The sequence below is a fragment of the Nematostella vectensis genome, chromosome 5 (genome assembly GCF_932526225.1).
Source record: "Nematostella vectensis chromosome 5, jaNemVect1.1, whole genome shotgun sequence".
Taxonomy (NCBI): domain Eukaryota; kingdom Metazoa; phylum Cnidaria; class Anthozoa; order Actiniaria; family Edwardsiidae; genus Nematostella; species Nematostella vectensis.
In genome coordinates, this window is record NC_064038.1 from 18,977,005 (window position 1) to 18,994,706 (window position 17,702).

At 42.9% G+C, this 17,702-nt stretch overlaps 3 protein-coding genes across 3 annotated transcripts; all 3 read right to left on the reverse strand.

Moving 5' to 3' along the window:
* Positions 1-1,913: 1,913 nt before the first annotated feature.
* Positions 1,914-5,203, reverse strand: LOC125563214. Its single transcript, XM_048728236.1, has 7 exons — positions 5,114-5,203; positions 4,506-4,689; positions 4,002-4,062; positions 3,619-3,846; positions 3,271-3,375; positions 2,646-2,779; positions 1,914-2,460 (listed from the first exon to the last, which is right to left on the reverse strand). Exons 3-7 carry the CDS (start codon positions 4,035-4,037, stop codon positions 1,980-1,982), a joined length of 984 nt encoding a protein of 327 aa, XP_048584193.1. The 5' UTR covers positions 4,038-4,062; positions 4,506-4,689; positions 5,114-5,203; the 3' UTR covers positions 1,914-1,979.
* A 2,145-nt stretch (positions 5,204-7,348) lies between these two features.
* On the reverse strand, positions 7,349-10,686 carry LOC125563210. The gene is made up of 7 exons (XM_048728210.1): positions 10,478-10,686; positions 9,973-10,033; positions 9,590-9,817; positions 9,240-9,344; positions 8,605-8,738; positions 8,110-8,419; positions 7,349-7,585 (listed from the first exon to the last, which is right to left on the reverse strand). The coding sequence occupies exons 2-7, from the start codon at positions 10,006-10,008 to the stop codon at positions 7,415-7,417; spliced, it is 984 nt and encodes a 327-aa protein (XP_048584167.1). The 5' UTR covers positions 10,009-10,033; positions 10,478-10,686; the 3' UTR covers positions 7,349-7,414.
* Positions 10,687-13,797: 3,111 nt separating this feature from the next.
* LOC125562961 lies at positions 13,798-15,163 on the reverse strand (the record flags this gene model as incomplete). The annotated part of the gene is made up of 3 exons (XM_048727323.1): positions 13,798-14,034; positions 14,535-14,844; positions 15,030-15,163. Coding segments are annotated over 3 exons (615 nt in total), but the record flags the coding sequence as incomplete, so codon positions are not given.
* Between the last annotated feature and the right edge of the window lie 2,539 nt (positions 15,164-17,702).

Genomic DNA, 17,702 nt, shown 5'->3' on the forward strand with positions numbered 1-17,702 from the left:
TTCTTAAAAATAGATCTGGGCTGATGTCTTTGTAATGAAGCGTGTCTCTACAGAACCCAAGATAACCTAGGGGGGGAGGGAATATAAGTCGTCACAATTTGTTGTCATGGTAACAGCTAGCAGCAAGGTGCGAAATCTGACTCTAAAAGAACGCTTACGCATGAAACTCACGAGACAAAATAAAACTTACATAGAATTCTCTCATTTGCCTTCGTCCAGGTCGAGGGAGAAATGGGCGACCCTTTTCTTTCCAAATTAATGTCTTTGGTGAAAAAAACCTTAACATCTCTTAAAAGCTTAGCCATCTCCGTTGTGAGTTCAGCGATCGGTATGGCATATTTTCGCGAAGAACGTTCATCCGGATGCACTTTTTTTTTTGCTGTGTCGTCTGTTGAGGCCTGCGGGTCAGTAGCGGTGCTTTCATCGGCGGGCACGTGATTCTCCGTTTCTTCACTGTCATCTGTAATACTGTCATACTGGACCAAGCCCGCGGCCTGCGCCATCGTGTGCACTAAGACGGCTCGCGAACAAGTGTGACTTGACGCTGACGCGCGCGTCCTTGACAATAGATAATGCATATTCCCATGAATATGATCAGATATGATTGTTGCGTCGTGTTGGGTTCCCTGTTGATTTCTCGTCATTGGGCAATCACACTGTATAAGGTAAGGGTTTGGTGCTGTTGACCGCGATGTATGGTTCAAAACACTAGGCGAACGCGGCATAGAGATAGCCAAGGAGATGGTAATTTATATTTAGTCCGATGCCCTGAAACAAAATTGTTCTTACTGTGGGAGCTGTTCGGTATGCCTGTGGTGGTGACGTCATCACTTCAATGAAGCAATAATCAGAGATCCTAGCGTGAAGGTTAGATCGAGACGATTTTGCGGTAGTGCACACGTGAAGCCGACTTTGATTTCACCTTGACAACGCGTCGTTTTTAGCGTGGCCTGTAAGGTGTCTTCCGAGATGCCTTACGGTCTTATTGTTCTCACTGTGAGGGAGGGGGGTTGCCTGTGGTGGTGACGTCATCACTTCAATGAAGCAATAATCAGAGATCCTAGCGTGAAGGTTAGATCGAGACGATCTTGCGGTAGTTCACACGCGAAGCCGACTTTGATTTCACCTTGACAACGCGTCGTTTTTAGCGTGGCCTGTAAGGTGTCTTCCGAGATGCCTTACGGTCTTATTGTTCTCACTGTGAGGGAGGGGGGTTACCTGTGGTGGTGACGTCATCACTTCAATGAAGCAATAATCAGAGATCCTAGCGTGAAGGTTAGATCGAGACGATTTTGCGGTAGTGCACACGTGAAGCCGACTTTGATTTCACCTTGACAACGCGTCGTTTTTAGCGTGGCCTGTAAGGTGTCTTCCGAGATGCCTTACGGTCTTATTGTTCTCACTGTGGGGGGGGGTTGCCTGTGGTGCTGACGTCATCACTTCAATGAAGCAATAATCAGAGACCCTAGCGTGAAGGGAGAAGGTTAGATCGAGACTGGTCGGGGGGTAGGTATAAGTCTGGCTTATACACGGGTAAATCCGTTTTTGCTAATATCTCCCAAACAGAAATAGCTATCATCACCAGACTTGGCAGCTACAACATTGACATGGGTCCGCAGATTATTTTCGAGTATGTTGCCATGGCAACCAATTTAAGGAGGTTTGGGTGGGGCCCTATTGTTTTTTTCAGATGATACAATCACTGTATTTTTGCTCCACCTTTGTAATGGATAGTCTCTAGATTCAAAGAATGGCCTATCAATACTCTGATATTCGAGCTTCTTGACAAACATGTTTATTCATCTGAGAGATTATTTGTACATGTAATAATAATAATAATAATAATAATAATAATAATAATAATAATAATAATAATAATAATAATAATAATAAGGTAAGGATTATCACTTTTCCTTCCAGGTAACCAAACAGAATGCATCCTCATCAAATCACTATCCACAGTCCTTCACAGTATGTTATCAGTTGTTCCCTAAGACCGCCCTGTGTATTTTTTTCAATGATGTGGTCAATTTGTAGAGGCCGGGAGAGTTTTTAATCTCTTTCACTTGGACGGGAACTAATGCATCTAAGCTTTCTATCCAGCTGGCTTCATCGTAGTGAAAAGCGTACAGACCTTTTTCCGCAGTGGCCTTGAACCACAGTAGCGAAGCCTTTCTACCGGGCATGAGGTTCTGAATTCTAGCTAGCAGAATGTTCGGATTTGCCAGAGTGCTGCCTTCTACTGTGAGAGCAACCCAGCTACCTTTATCAAGCCCTGCATTTCTGTCGGACGGCTGAGCTGATAGTGACTCGATTGTATTTTCTGCTAATTCTGAAGCAAGGCTGACAGCCAAACTCTTCTTTTCGCTGGAATTTCTACGGTCATAGGTGAGTTGAGCTTGCTTCCTTGTGTGTCTCAAGGCCGACGCCAAACTGTCTTTCATTGCGTCGGTGCACTGGCTGATAAAACAAAAGAAAGAAAGTCCTGGTTGTGAATTTTGCTTGTGGTGTGTAAGTTATCATTACAGAATCGTTTTATTCGTGAAGAAAATGGCTGATAAACACAGCATGGTGCCGTCCAGAGTCTTGTGGGGGAGTGAGTGATAATAGTCTGCAATGTCATCTACTTAGCATGGAATTCTCACCTGTCCCCATAACAATAAGTCACGAAGGAGCTTCTCAGAAGGTGCAAGTTGACACTCACTCCTGTTAGGTGGTAAAAGACAGACTTCATGTGGGTTGAGAATGCGGGACCACTAAAGGGTTTTCCTTTATCTGTCTAAAAACAAAAAGAAGTAAAGAATCACTCATCAATTCAATATCAATTCAAATGCAATGTTTTTTTTTCCATGTAACCCCCCCTCCCCCCCTCCCCCCAAATTAGGGGGTTAAAAAATGACCCCACAAAGGGATAGTAGTTGTTTTAAATGCTTTCATAGTCACCCTATGTAGGATTGTTAGATGTTCAAAATATTAATTCACCACCAAAACTAACCCTTCCTAGGATTGTAATGAGAGTATAACCTTTCCTGGGATGAGTGATGATGTACAAAATGTCTTGTTGGGGTGAGACAATTGGTTGAGATAACTTTTCAAAGATGACTATTTCGCTGGGTTACTTTAGAAAGATAATTCGCAACCTTATAAGAATTAGGGTTAGGGTTAGGGTTAGGATTAGGGTCCCATGTTCTATCCAACAATCACTAGTTCCAAGAAGATCAGTGAGCCCTTTGAAGAAATATAATTGGAAACTGAAGAGTCATAACTTACCAGGAGAAGAAAATTGTTGGTTGTGCCATCGTCAGAGGCGTCGAGAAGAATATCTCTGTATTTGTCCAGATATTCCCTTATGATGACGTTCAATCTGTGATCTTCCTGAAAGTGAAAAAAAAAAGAGTCAGCTAATATGATCACATCACGGAGTCTACACAGAGTATTTAAGTAGAAAATATGTGAAAACAGTAGTAGCACACATAAAATTCCATTTGTGATAAGAAGAAGATTAAATGGTTATTTTATTATAGTTTAAACAAATAATCCTGTTTCCCCATATGCTGTTGTCACGCAATCTACAAGCACATGTCAAAATAAAGGATAAATCACAAATGAAAGACTTACTGGCAAATTTGTGACATCAACCCCATGAGAGCCATATGTTTTGTAATCCTCGAATCTGAACATGAGGGTGCCATCTGAATTCAAGACTAATGAATTCAGTCCCTGGACGTGTTCTCTGTCACCGGACGGGGCAATTCGCAGTGTCCGGATCTCTTGTCCTCTGGAAGGAGGTATCAATACGAAAAGCGCGATCGACAGCAGATTCCTGCTCTCCCTAGCCTTGGCACTCTAGACAAATCAAAGCAAACTTTTTTTAGCAAAATTGTGAGTCGAGTTCCGCTACCGCCGACCCAAGACGGTATGCCTAGGCCTTTCCAACAATGCAGTGCAATGCCCACAAATTACAGCTTTCACACATCAGGACTGCTGGTTGAAATCGTTACCTGTGAGCGTGCCATGTCAAATCTTTCTGTCTGCATGTCCACACAATGAATCACCTCATCCCTGCAATGAATCACATGAGACCATTAGTAACCAGTTTCAAGTTCTCTGGGTTCTGTGAGAGATAGCTAGCCGTGATACGGGGAGCTGTTGCCTACTCTTATGAATAGCACACAGTCATCCCCCCCTTTAAATTCTAAGTGAAGTGTTAGGAGACACGCACTGAATCACCTCATCCCTGCAATGAATCACATGAAACCGTGAGTAACCAGTTTCAAGTTCTCTGGGTTCTGAGAGAGGTAACTGTTCCCTACTTCTACGAATAGCACACAGGTATCCCCTCCCTATAAATTGTAAGTGAAGTGTTAGGAGACTGTTAAAGAGTGGAAATGCAGGCGAAACAAGTTCTATCCTCTTTCAACCCCACCTCCAGTCCAGAACTGAACCCAGAGCCGGATTCGAACTAGTTATTCGAACTACTTATTGGATTTATCATTGCAGCATACCATGGCAACCACTTATTTGCATTGACAAGGTCCTCTTGCGTGGGCTGCGCAGCGCGGGCCTGCCTCTGAAACGCATTGCAGGCACCCCTCAGCTGCGAAACGACTTTGACATCCCTGTAGAGGGTGACGGCGTGTTCTCGGTTCAAGAATTTTGCTGGGTAGATCAAGGAGGCAGCGTGATTGGCTGAAGTAAAGAATGAAATAATAATGGCGTATGTTGTAACATATCATTAACACAGTCCAACATCTATTAAGCGAGTGTAAATTCCCGACATTAAATAACAACCGTTACAATATAAACATCAGTAGCAACCATGTTAACCCTGACATGAGCGCTCTTTCCAAATGTTAAACCCGGGACTTTCCACCGAATCACACACCACGACACAAGGGTAAAAACAGATATATTCGGTATCAGTCGTCTTGCATACAACTCTCTTCGAAATCCGTAATTGTCCAGTTACACAATAGCGCGATCAAATATCAGATTACTCTATCCGGCGATACTTACTTAAGCATACTTATTGCTACTAAGTTTTGCGAAATGTGAATTTAGCATTCTAGACCGACCGCAGTTGTTAAAAAGCAGATGAATTGAACATGCTCACCTAGGGTAGACGATGCAAGCTTCCTGTCCGTCTGCAACGAGAAATGTTTAGCTCAGTTTTACGTTCGCTCGCGTCGTGTCGGTTCCAAAAATTCAAAACATGCCGCCGCCATTTTTAAAAGGAAGAATTGGGAGGGAGGCCTGGGTACTAGTACCGAGTTTCTTCGCGACGCGCTGAAACCACTTCGACGCGACGCGCAAATTATTGATTAAGCATATTTTCGACGGACTTACCTTTAAATAATCCAGGTACCTTTCGAGTAACCGTGTTCTTAAAAATAGATCTGGGCTGATGTCTTTGTAATGAAGCGTGTCTCTACAGAACCCAAGATAACCTAGGGGGGGAGGGAATATAAGTCGTCACAATTTGTTGTCATGGTAACAGCTAGCAGCAAGGTGCGAAATCTGACTCTAAAAGAACGCTTACGCATGAAACTCACGAGACAAAATAAAACTTACATAGAATTCTCTCATTTGCCTTCGTCCAGGTCGAGGGAGAAATGGGCGACCCTTTTCTTTCCAAATTAATGTCTTTGGTGAAAAAAACCTTAACATCTCTTAAAAGCTTAGCCATCTCCGTTGTGAGTTCAGCGATCGGTATGGCATATTTTCGCGAAGAACGTTCATCCGGATGCACTTTTTTTTTTGCTGTGTCGTCTGTTGAGGCCTGCGGGTCAGTAGCGGTGCTTTCATCGGCGGGCACGTGATTCTCCGTTTCTTCACTGTCATCTGTAATACTGTCATACTGGACCAAGCCCGCGGCCTGCGCCATCGTGTGCACTAAGACGGCTCGCGAACAAGTGTGACTTGACGCTGACGCGCGCGTCCTTGACAATAGATAATGCATATTCCCATGAATATGATCAGATATGATTGTTGCGTCGTGTTGGGTTCCCTGTTGATTTCTCGTCATTGGGCAATCACACTGTATAAGGTAAGGGTTTGGTGCTGTTGACCGCGATGTATGGTTCAAAACACTAGGCGAACGCGGCATAGAGATAGCCAAGGAGATGGTAATTTATATTTAGTCCGATGCCCTGAAACAAAATTGTTCTTACTGTGGGAGCTGTTCGGTATGCCTGTGGTGGTGACGTCATCACTTCAATGAAGCAATAATCAGAGATCCTAGCGTGAAGGTTAGATCGAGACGATTTTGCGGTAGTGCACACGTGAAGCCGACTTTGATTTCACCTTGACAACGCGTCGTTTTTAGCGTGGCCTGTAAGGTGTCTTCCGAGATGCCTTACGGTCTTATTGTTCTCACTGTGAGGGAGGGGGGTTGCCTGTGGTGGTGACGTCATCACTTCAATGAAGCAATAATCAGAGATCCTAGCGTGAAGGTTAGATCGAGACGATCTTGCGGTAGTTCACACGCGAAGCCGACTTTGATTTCACCTTGACAACGCGTCGTTTTTAGCGTGGCCTGTAAGGTGTCTTCCGAGATGCCTTACGGTCTTATTGTTCTCACTGTGAGGGAGGGGGGTTACCTGTGGTGGTGACGTCATCACTTCAATGAAGCAATAATCAGAGATCCTAGCGTGAAGGTTAGATCGAGACGATTTTGCGGTAGTGCACACGTGAAGCCGACTTTGATTTCACCTTGACAACGCGTCGTTTTTAGCGTGGCCTGTAAGGTGTCTTCCGAGATGCCTTACGGTCTTATTGTTCTCACTGTGGGGGGGGGTTGCCTGTGGTGCTGACGTCATCACTTCAATGAAGCAATAATCAGAGACCCTAGCGTGAAGGGAGAAGGTTAGATCGAGACTGGTCGGGGGGTAGGTATAAGTCTGGCTTATACACGGGTAAATCCGTTTTTGCTAATATCTCCCAAACAGAAATAGCTATCATCACCAGACTTGGCAGCTACAACATTGACATGGGTCCGCAGATTATTTTCGAGTATGTTGCCATGGCAACCAATTTAAGGAGGTTTGGGTGGGGCCCTATTGTTTTTTTCAGATGATACAATCACTGTATTTTTGCTCCACCTTTGTAATGGATAGTCTCTAGATTCAAAGAATGGCCTATCAATACTCTGATATTCGAGCTTCTTGACAAACATGTTTATTCATCTGAGAGATTATTTGTACATGTAATAATAATAATAATAATAATAATAATAATAATAATAATAATAATAATAATAATAATAATAATAATAATAATAATAATAATAATAATAATAATAATAATAATAATAATAATAATAATAATAAGGTAAGGATTATCACTTTTCCTTCCAGGTAACCAAACAGAATGCATCCTCATCAAATCACTATCCACAGTCCTTCACAGTATGTTATCAGTTGTTCCCTAAGACCGCCCTGTGTATTTTTTTCAATGATGTGGTCAATTTGTAGAGGCCGGGAGAGTTTTTAATCTCTTTCACTTGGACGGGAACTAAGGCATCTAAGCTTTCTATCCAGCTGGCTTCATCGTAGTGAAAAGCGTACAGGCCTTTTTCCGCAGTGGCCTTGAACCACACTGTATTTTTTTGCTCCGACATTGTAATGGATAGTCTCTAGATTCAAAGAATGGCCTATCAATACTCTGATATTCGAGCTTCTTGACAAACATGTTCTTTCACCTGAGAGATTATTTGTACATGTAATAATAATAATAATAATAATAATAATAATAATAATAATAATAATAATAATAATAATAATAATAATAATAATAATAATAATAATAATAATAATAATAATAATAATAATAATAATAATAATAATAATAATAAGGTAAGGATTATCACTTTTCCTTCCAGGTAACCAAACAGAATGCATCCTCATCAAATCACTATCCACAGTCCTTCACAGTATGTTATCAGTTGTTCCCTAAGACCGCCCTGTGTATTTTTTTCAATGATGTGGTCAATTTGTAGAGGCCGGGAGAGTTTTTAATCTCTTTCACTTGGACGGGAACTAATGCATCTAAGCTTTCTATCCAGCTGGCTTCATCGTAGTTAAAAGCGTACAGACCTTTTTCCGCAGTGGCCTTGAACCACAGTAGCGAAGCCTTTCTACCGGGCATGAGGTTCTGAATTCTAGCTAGCAGAATGTTCGGATTTGCCAGAGTGCTGCCTTCTACTGTGAGAGCAACCCAGCTACCTTTATCAAGCCCTGCATTTCTGTCGGACGGCTGAGCTGATAGTGACTCGATTGTATTTTCTGCTAATTCTGAAGCAAGGCTGACAGCCAAACTCTTCTTTTCGCTGGAATTTCTACGGTCATAGGTGAGTTGAGCTTGCTTCCTTGTGTGTCTCAAGGCCGACGCCAAACTGTCTTTCATTGCGTCGGTGCACTGGCTGATAAAACAAAAGAAAGAAAGTCCTGGTTGTGAATTTTGCTTGTGGTGTGTAAGTTATCATTACAGAATCGTTTTATTCGTGAAGAAAATGGCTGATAAACACAGCATGGTGCCGTCCAGAGTCTTGTGGGGGAGTGAGTGATAATAGTCTGCAATGTCATCTACTTAGCATGGAATTCTCACCTGTCCCCATAACAATAAGTCACGAAGGAGCTTCTCAGAAGGTGCAAGTTGACACTCACTCCTGTTAGGTGGTAAAAGACAGACTTCATGTGGGTTGAGAATGCGGGACCACTAAAGGGTTTTCCTTTATCTGTCTAAAAACAAAAAAAGTAAAGAATCACTCATCAATTCAATATCAATTCAAATGCAATGTTTTTTTTTCCATGTAACCCCCCTCCCCCCCTCCCCCCAAATTAGGGGGTTAAAAAATGACCCCACAAAGGGATAGTAGTTGTTTTAAATGCTTTCATAGTCACCCTATGTAGGATTGTTAGATGTTCAAAATATTAATTCACCACCAAAACTAACCCTTCCTAGGATTGTAATGAGAGTATAACCTTTCCTGGGATGAGTGATGATGTACAAAATGTCTTGTTGGGGTGAGACAATTGGTTGAGATAACTTTTCAAAGATAACTATTTCGCTGGGTTACTTTAGAAAGATAATTCGCAACCTTATAAGAATTAGGGTTAGGGTTAGGGTTAGGGTTAGGGTTAGGATTAGGGTCCCATGTTCTATCCAACAATCACTAGTTCCAAGAAGATCAGTGAGCCCTTTGAAGAAATATAATTGGAAACTGAAGAGTCATAACTTACCAGGAGAAGAAAATTGTTGGTTGTGCCATCGTCAGAGGCGTCGAGAAGAATATCTCTGTATTTGTCCAGATATTCCCTTATGATGACGTTCAATCTGTGATCTTCCTGAAAGTGAAAAAAAAAAGAGAGTCAGCTAATATGATCACATCACGGAGTCTACACAGAGTATTTAAGTAGAAAATATGTGAAAACACTAGTAGCACACATAAAATTCCATTTGTGATAAGAAGAAGATTAAATGGTTACTTTATTATAGTTTAAACAAATAATCCTGTTTCCCCATATGCTGTTGTCACGCAATCTACAAGCACATGTCAAAATAAAGGATAAATCACAAATGAAAGACTTACTGGCAAATTTGTGACATCAACCCCATGAGAGCCATATGTTTTGTAATCCTCGAATCTGAACATGAGGGTGCCATCTGAATTCAAGACTAATGAATTCAGTCCCTGGACGTGTTCTCTGTCACCGGACGGGGCAATTCGCAGTGTCCGGATCTCTTGTCCTCTGGAAGGAGGTATCAATACGAAAAGCGCGATCGACAGCAGATTCCTGCTCTCCCTAGCCTTGGCACTCTAGACAAATCAAAGCAAACTTTTTTTAGCAAAATTGTGAGTCGAGTTCCGCTACCGCCGACCCAAGACGGTATGCCTAGGCCTTTCCAACAATGCAGTGCAATGCCCACAAATTACAGCTTTCACACATCAGGACTGCTGGTTGAAATCGTTACCTGTGAGCGTGCCATGTCAAATCTTTCTGTCTGCATGTCCACACAATGAATCACCTCATCCCTGCAATGAATCACATGAGACCATTAGTAACCAGTTTCAAGTTCTCTGGGTTCTGTGAGAGATAGCTAGCCGTGATACGGGGAGCTGTTGCCTACTCTTATGAATAGCACACAGTCACCCCCCCCTTTAAATTCTAAGTGAAGTGTTAGGAGACACGCACTGAATCACCTCATCCCTGCAATGAATCACATGAAACCGTGAGTAACCAGTTTCAAGTTCTCTGGGTTCTGAGAGAGGTAACTGTTCCCTACTTCTACGAATAGCACACAGGTATCCCCTCCCTATAAATTGTAAGTGAAGTGTTAGGAGACTGTTAAAGAGTGGAAATGCAGGCGAAACAAGTTCTATCCTCTTTCAACCCCAACCTCCAGTCCAGAACTGAACCCAGAGCCGGATTCGAACTAGTTATTCGAACTACTTATTGGATTTATCATTGCAGCATACCATGGCAACCACTTATTTGCATTGACAAGGTCCTCTTGCGTGGGCTGCGCAGCGCGGGCCTGCCTCTGAAACGCATTGCAGGCACCCCTCAGCTGCGAAACGACTTTGACATCCCTGTAGAGGGTGACGGCGTGTTCTCGGTTCAAGAATTTTGCTGGGTAGATCAAGGAGGCAGCGTGATTGGCTGAAGTAAAGAATGATATAATAATGGCGTATGTTGTAACATATCATTAACACAGTCCAACATCTATTAAGCGAGTGTAAATTCCCGACATTAAATAACAACCGTTACAATATAAACATCAGTAGCAACCATGTTAACCCTGACATGAGCGCTCTTTCCAAATGTTAAACCCGGGACTTTCCACCGAATCACACACCACGACACAAGGGTAAAAACAGATATATTCGGTATCAGTCGTCTTGCATACAACTCTCTTCGAAATCCGTAATTGTCCAGTTACACAATAGCGCGATCAAATATCAGATTACTCTATCCGGCGATACTTACTTAAGCATACTTATTGCTACTAAGTTTTGCGAAATGTGAATTTAGCATTCTAGACCGACCGCAGTTGTTAAAAAGCAGATGAATTGAACATGCTCACCTAGGGTAGACGATGCAAGCTTCCTGTCCGTCTGCAACGAGAAATGTTTAGCTCAGTTTTACGTTCGCTCGCGTCGTGTCGGTTCCAAAAATTCAAAACATGCCGCCGCCATTTTTAAAAGGAAGAATTGGGAGGGAGGCCTGGGTACTAGTACCGAGTTTCTTCGCGACGCGCTGAAACCACTTCGACGCGACGCGCAAATTATTGATTAAGCATATTTTCGACGGACTTACCTTTAAATAATCCAGGTACCTTTCGAGTAACCGTGTTCTTAAAAATAGATCTGGGCTGATGTCTTTGTAATGAAGCGTGTCTCTACAGAACCCAAGATAACCTAGGGGGGGAGGGAATATAAGTCGTCACAAGTTGTTGTCATGGTAACAGCTAGCAGCAAGGTGCGAAATCTGACTCTAAAAAAACGCTTACGCATGAAACTCACGAGAAAAAATAAAACTTACATAGAATTCTCTCATTTGCCTTCGTCCAGGTCGAGGGAGAAATGGGCGACCCTTTTCTTTCCAAATTAATGTCTTTGGTGAAAAAAACCTTAACATCTCTTAAAAGCTTAGCCATCTCCGTTGTGAGTTCAGCGATCGGTATGGCATATTTTCGCGAAGAACGTTCATCCGGATGCACTTTTTTTTTGCTGTGTCGTCTGTTGAGGCCTGCGGGTCAGTAGCGGTGCTTTCATCGGCGGGCACGTGATTCTCCGTTTCTTCACTGTCATCTGTAATGCTGTCATACTGGACCAAGCCCGCGGCCTGCGCCATCGTGTGCACTAAGACGGCTCGCGAACAAGTGTGACTTGACGCTGACGCGCGCGTCCTTGACAATAGATAATGCATATTCCCATGAATATGATCAGATATGATTGTTGCGTCGTGTTGGGTTCCCTGTTGATTTCTCGTCATTGGGCAATCACACTGTATAAGGTAAGGGTTTGGTGCTGTTGACCGCGATGTATGGTTCAAAACACTAGGCGAACGCGGCATAGAGATAGCCAAGGAGATGGTAATTTATATTTAGTCCGATGCCCTGAAACAAAATTGTTCTTACTGTGGGAGCTGTTCGGTATGCCTGTGGTGGTGACGTCATCACTTCAATGAAGCAATAATCAGAGATCCTAGCGTGACGGTTAGATCGAGACGATTTTGCGGTAGTGCACACGTGAAGCCGACTTTGATTTCACCTTGACAACGCGTCGTTTTTAGCGTGGCCTGTAAGGTGTCTTCCGAGATGCCTTACGGTCTTATTGTTCTCACTGTGAGGGAGGGGGGTTGCCTGTGGTGGTGACGTCATCACTTCAATGAAGCAATAATCAGAGATCCTAGCGTGAAGGTTAGATCGAGACGATCTTGCGGTAGTTCACACGCGAAGCCGACTTTGATTTCACCTTGACAACGCGTCGTTTTTAGCGTGGCCTGTAAGGTGTCTTCCGAGATGCCTTACGGTCTTATTGTTCTCACTGTGAGGGAGGGGGGTTACCTGTGGTGGTGACGTCATCACTTCAATGAAGCAATAATCAGAGATCCTAGCGTGAAGGTTAGATCGAGACGATTTTGCGGTAGTGCACACGTGAAGCCGACTTTGATTTCACCTTGACAACGCGTCGTTTTTAGCGTGGCCTGTAAGGTGTCTTCCGAGATGCCTTACGGTCTTATTGTTCTCACTGTGGGGGGGGGGGTTGCCTGTGGTGCTGACGTCATCAATTCAATGAAGCAATAATCAGAGACCCTAGCGTGAAGGGAGAAGGTTAGATCGAGACTGGTCGGGGGGTAGGTATAAGTCTGGCTTATACACGGGTAAATCCGTTTTTGCTAATATCTCCCAAACAGAAATAGCTATCATCACCAGACTTGGCAGCTACAACATTGACATGGGTCCGCAGATTATTTTCGAGTATGTTGCCATGGCAACCAATTTAAGGAGGTTTGGGTGGGGCCCTATTGTTTTTTTCAGATGATACAATCACTGTATTTTTGCTCCACCTTTGTAATGGATAGTCTCTAGATTCAAAGAATGGCCTATCAATACTCTGATATTCGAGCTTCTTGACAAACATGTTTATTCATCTGAGAGATTATTTGTACATGTAATAATAATAATAATAATAATAATAATAATAATAATAATAATAATAATAATAATAATAATAATAATAAGGTAAGGATTATCACTTTTCCTTCCAGGTAACCAAACAGAATGCATCCTCATCAAATCACTATCCACAGTCCTTCACAGTATGTTATCAGTTGTTCCCTAAGACCGCCCTGTGTATTTTTTTCAATGATGTGGTCAATTTGTAGAGGCCGGGAGAGTTTTTAATCTCTTTCACTTGGACGGGAACTAAGGCATCTAAGCTTTCTATCCAGCTGGCTTCATCGTAGTGAAAAGCGTACAGGCCTTTTTCCGCAGTGGCCTTGAACCACACTGTATTTTTTTGCTCCACCATTGTAATGGATAGTCTCTAGATTCAAAGAATGGCCTATCAATACTCTGATATTCGAGCTTCTTGACAAACATGTTCATTCACCTGAGAGATTATTTGTACATGTAATAATAATAATAATAATAATAATAATAATAATAATAATAATAATAATAATAATAATAATAATAATAATAATAATAATGATAATAATAATAATAATAATAATAATAATAATAATAATAATAATAATAATAATAATAAGGTAAGGATTATCACTTTTCCTTCCAGGTAACCAAACAGAATGCATCCTCATCAAATCACTATCCACAGTCCTTCACAGTATGTTATCAGTTGTTCCCTAAGACCGCCCTGTGTATTTTTTTCAATGATGTGGTCAATTTGTAGAGGCCGGGAGAGTTTTTAATCTCTTTCACTTGGACGGGAACTAAGGCATCTAAGCTTTCTATCCAGCTGGCTTCATCGTAGTGAAAAGCGTACAGGCCTTTTTCCGCAGTGGCCTTGAACCACACTGTATTTTTTTGCTCCACCATTGTAATGGATAGTCTCTAGATTCAAAGAATGGCCTATTAATACTCTGATATTCGAGCTTCTTGACAAACATGTTCATTCACCTGAGAGATTATTTGTACATGTAATAATAATAATAATAATAATAATAATAATAATAATAATAATAATAATAATAATAATAATAATAATAATAATAATAATAATAATAATAATAATAATAATAATAATAATAAGGTAAGGATTATCACTTTTCCTTCCAGGTAACCAAACAGAATGCATCCTCATCAAATCACTATCCACAGTCCTTCACAGTATGTTATCAGTTGTTCCCTAAGACCGCCCTGTGTATTTTTTTCAATGATGTGGTCAATTTGTAGAGGCCGGGAGAGTTTTTAATCTCTTTCACTTGGACGGGAACTAATGCATCTAAGCTTTCTATCCTGGCTTCATCGTAGTGAAAAGCGTACAGACCTTTTTCCGCAGTGGCCTTGAACCACAGTAGCGAAGCCTTTCTACCGGGCATGAGGTTCTGAATTCTAGCTAGCAGAATGTTCGGATTTGCCAGAGTGCTGCCTTCTACTGTGAGAGCAACCCAGCTACCTTTATCAAGCCCTGCATTTCTGTCGGACGGCTGAGCTGATAGTGACTCGATTGTATTTTCTGCTAATTCTGAAGCAAGGCTGACAGCCAAACTCTTCTTTTCGCTGGAATTTCTACGGTCATAGGTGAGTTGAGCTTGCTTCCTTGTGTGTCTCAAGGCCGACGCCAAACTGTCTTTCATTGCGTCGGTGCACTGGCTGATAAAACAAAAGAAAGAAAGTCCTGGTTGTGAATTTTGCTTGTGATGTGTAAGTTATCATTACAGAATCGTTTTATTCGTGAAGAAAATGGCTGATAAACACAGCATGGTGCCGTCCAGAGTCTTGTGGGGGAGTGAGTGATAATAGTCTGCAATGTCATCTACTTAGCATGGAATTCTCACCTGTCCCCATAACAATAAGTCACGAAAGAGCTTCTCAGAAGGTGCAAGTTGACACTCACTCCTGTTAGGTGGTAAAAGACAGACTTCATGTGGGTTGAGAATGCGGGACCACTAAAGGGTTTTCCTTTATCTGTCTAAAAACAAAAAGAAGTAAAGAATCACTCATCAATTCAATATCAATTCAAATGCAATGTTTTTTTTTCCATGTAACCCCCCTCCCCCCCTCCCCCCAAATTAGGGGGTTAAAAAATGACCCCACAAAGGGATAGTAGTTGTTTTAAATGCTTTCATAGTCACCCTATGTAGGATTGTTAGATGTTCAAAATATTAATTCACCACCAAAACTAACCCTTCCTAGGATTGTAATGAGAGTATAACCTTTCCTGGGATGAGTGATGATGTACAAAATGTCTTGTTGGGGTGAGACAATTGGTTGAGATAACTTTTCAAAGATGACTATTTCGCTGGGTTACTTTAGAAAGATAATTCGCAACCTTATAAGAATTAGGGTTAGGGTTAGGGTTAGGGTTAGGGTTAGGGTTAGGGTTAGGGTTAGGGTTAGGGTTAGGGTTAGGGTTAGGGTTAGGGTTAGGGTTAGGGTTAGGGTTAGGGTTAGGGTTAGGGTTAGGGTTAGGGTTAGGGTTAGGGTTAGGGTTAGGGTTAGGGTTAGGGTTAGGGTTAGGGTTAGGGTTAGGGTTAGGGTTAGGGTTAGGGTTAGGGTTAGGGTTAGGGTTAGGGTTAGGGTTAGGGTTAGGGTTAGGGTTAGGGTTAGGGTTAGGGTTAGGGTTAGGGTTAGGGTTAGGGTTAGGGTTAGGGTTAGGGTTAGGGTTAGGGTTAGGGTTAGGGTTAGGGTTAGGGTTAGGGTTAGGGTTAGGGTTAGGGTTAGGGTTAGGGTTAGGGTTAGGGTTAGGGTTAGGGTTAGGGTTAGGGTTAGGGTTAGGGTTAGGGTTAGGGTTAGGGTTAGGGTTAGGGTTAGGGTTAGGGTTAGGGTTAGGGTTAGGGTTAGGGTTAGGGTTAGGGTTAGGGTTAGGGTTAGGGTTAGGGTTAGGGTTAGGGTTAGGGTTAGGGTTAGGGTTAGGGTTAGGGTTAGGGTTAGGGTTAGGGTTAGGGTTAGGGTTAGGGTTAGGGTTAGGGTTAGGGTTAGGGTTAGGGTTAGGGTTAGGGTTAGGGTTAGGGTTAGGGTTAGGGTTAGGGTTAGGGTTAGGGTTAGGGTTAGGGTTAGGGTTAGGGTTAGGGTTAGGGTTAGGGTTAGGGTTAGGGTTAGGGTTAGGGTTAGGGTTAGGGTTAGGGTTAGGGTTAGGGTTAGGGTTAGGGTTAGGGTTAGGGTTAGGGTTAGGGTTAGGGTTAGGGTTAGGGTTAGGGTTAGGGTTAGGGTTAGGGTTAGGGTTAGGGTTAGGGTTAGGGTTAGGGTTAGGGTTAGGGTTAGGGTTAGGGTTAGGGTTAGGGTTAGGGTTAGGGTTAGGGTTAGGGTTAGGGTTAGGGTTAGGGTTAGGGTTAGGGTTAGGGTTAGGGTTAGGGTTAGGGTTAGGGTTAGGGTTAGGGTTAGGGTTAGGGTTAGGGTTAGGGTTAGGGTTAGGGTTAGGGTTAGGGTTAGGGTTAGGGTTAGGGTTAGGGTTAGGGTTAGGGTTAGGGTTAGGGTTAGGGTTAGGGTTAGGGTTAGGGTTAGGGTTAGGGTTAGGGTTAGGGTTAGGGTTAGGGTTAGGGTTAGGGTTAGGGTTAGGGTTAGGGTTAGGGTTAGGGTTAGGGTTAGGGTTAGGGTTAGGGTTAGGGTTAGGGTTAGGGTTAGGGTTAGGGTTAGGGTTAGGGTTAGGGTTAGGGTTAGGGTTAGGGTTAGGGTTAGGGTTAGGGTTAGGGTTAGGGTTAGGGTTAGGGTTAGGGTTAGGGTTAGGGTTAGGGTTAGGGTTAGGGTTAGGGTTAGGGTTAGGGTTAGGGTTAGGGTTAGGGTTAGGGTTAGGGTTAGGGTTAGGGTTAGGGTTAGGGTTAGGGTTAGGGTTAGGGTTAGGGTTAGGGTTAGGGTTAGGGTTAGGGTTAGGGTTAGGGTTAGGGTTAGGGTTAGGGTTAGGGTTAGGGTTAGGGTTAGGGTTAGGGTTAGGGTTAGGGTTAGGGTTAGGGTTAGGGTTAGGGTTAGGGTTAGGGTTAGGGTTAGGGTTAGGGTTAGGGTTAGGGTTAGGGTTAGGGTTAGGGTTAGGGTTAGGGTTAGGGTTAGGGTTAGGGTTAGGGTTAGGGTTAGGGTTAGGGTTAGGGTTAGGGTTAGGGTTAGGGTTAGGGTTAGGGTTAGGGTTAGGGTTAGGGTTAGGGTTAGGGTTAGGGTTAGGGTTAGGGTTAGGGTTAGGGTTAGGGTTAGGGTTAGGGTTAGGGTTAGGGTTAGGGTTAGGGTTAGGGTTAGGGTTAGGGTTAGGGTTAGGGTTAGGGTTAGGGTTAGGGTTAGGGTTAGGGTTAGGGTTAGGGTTAGGGTTAGGGTTAGGGTTAGGGTTAGGGTTAGGGTTAGGGTTAGGGTTAGGGTTAGGGTTAGGGTTAGGGTTAGGGTTAGGGTTAGGGTTAGGGTTAGGGTTAGGGTTAGGGTTAGGGTTAGGGTTAGGGTTAGGGTTAGGGTTAGGGTTAGGGTTAGGGTTAGGGTTAGGGTTAGGGTTAGGGTTAGGGTTAGGGTTAGGGTTAGGGTTAGGGTTAGGGTTA

Bases quoted from the DNA above. Each gene is read 5' to 3' on its own strand.
- LOC125563214 (XM_048728236.1), bottom strand. From the start codon at position 4,037: ATGCAGACAGAAAGATTTGACATGGCACGCTCACAG. The intron at 3,847-4,001 runs GTAACGATTTCA...TGATTTGTCTAG, and splicing joins TTGACATGGCACGCTCACAG to AGTGCCAAGGCTAGGGAGAG. The intron at 3,376-3,618 runs GTAAGTCTTTCA...TTTCACTTTCAG, and splicing joins TTGATGTCACAAATTTGCCA to GAAGATCACAGATTGAACGT.
- LOC125563210 (XM_048728210.1), bottom strand. From the start codon at position 10,008: ATGCAGACAGAAAGATTTGACATGGCACGCTCACAG. The intron at 9,345-9,589 runs GTAAGTCTTTCA...TTTCACTTTCAG, and splicing joins TTGATGTCACAAATTTGCCA to GAAGATCACAGATTGAACGT. The intron at 7,586-8,109 runs GCCACTGCGGAA...GTGTGGTTCAAG, and splicing joins CTTCGCTACTGTGGTTCAAG to GCCACTGCGGAAAAAGGCCT.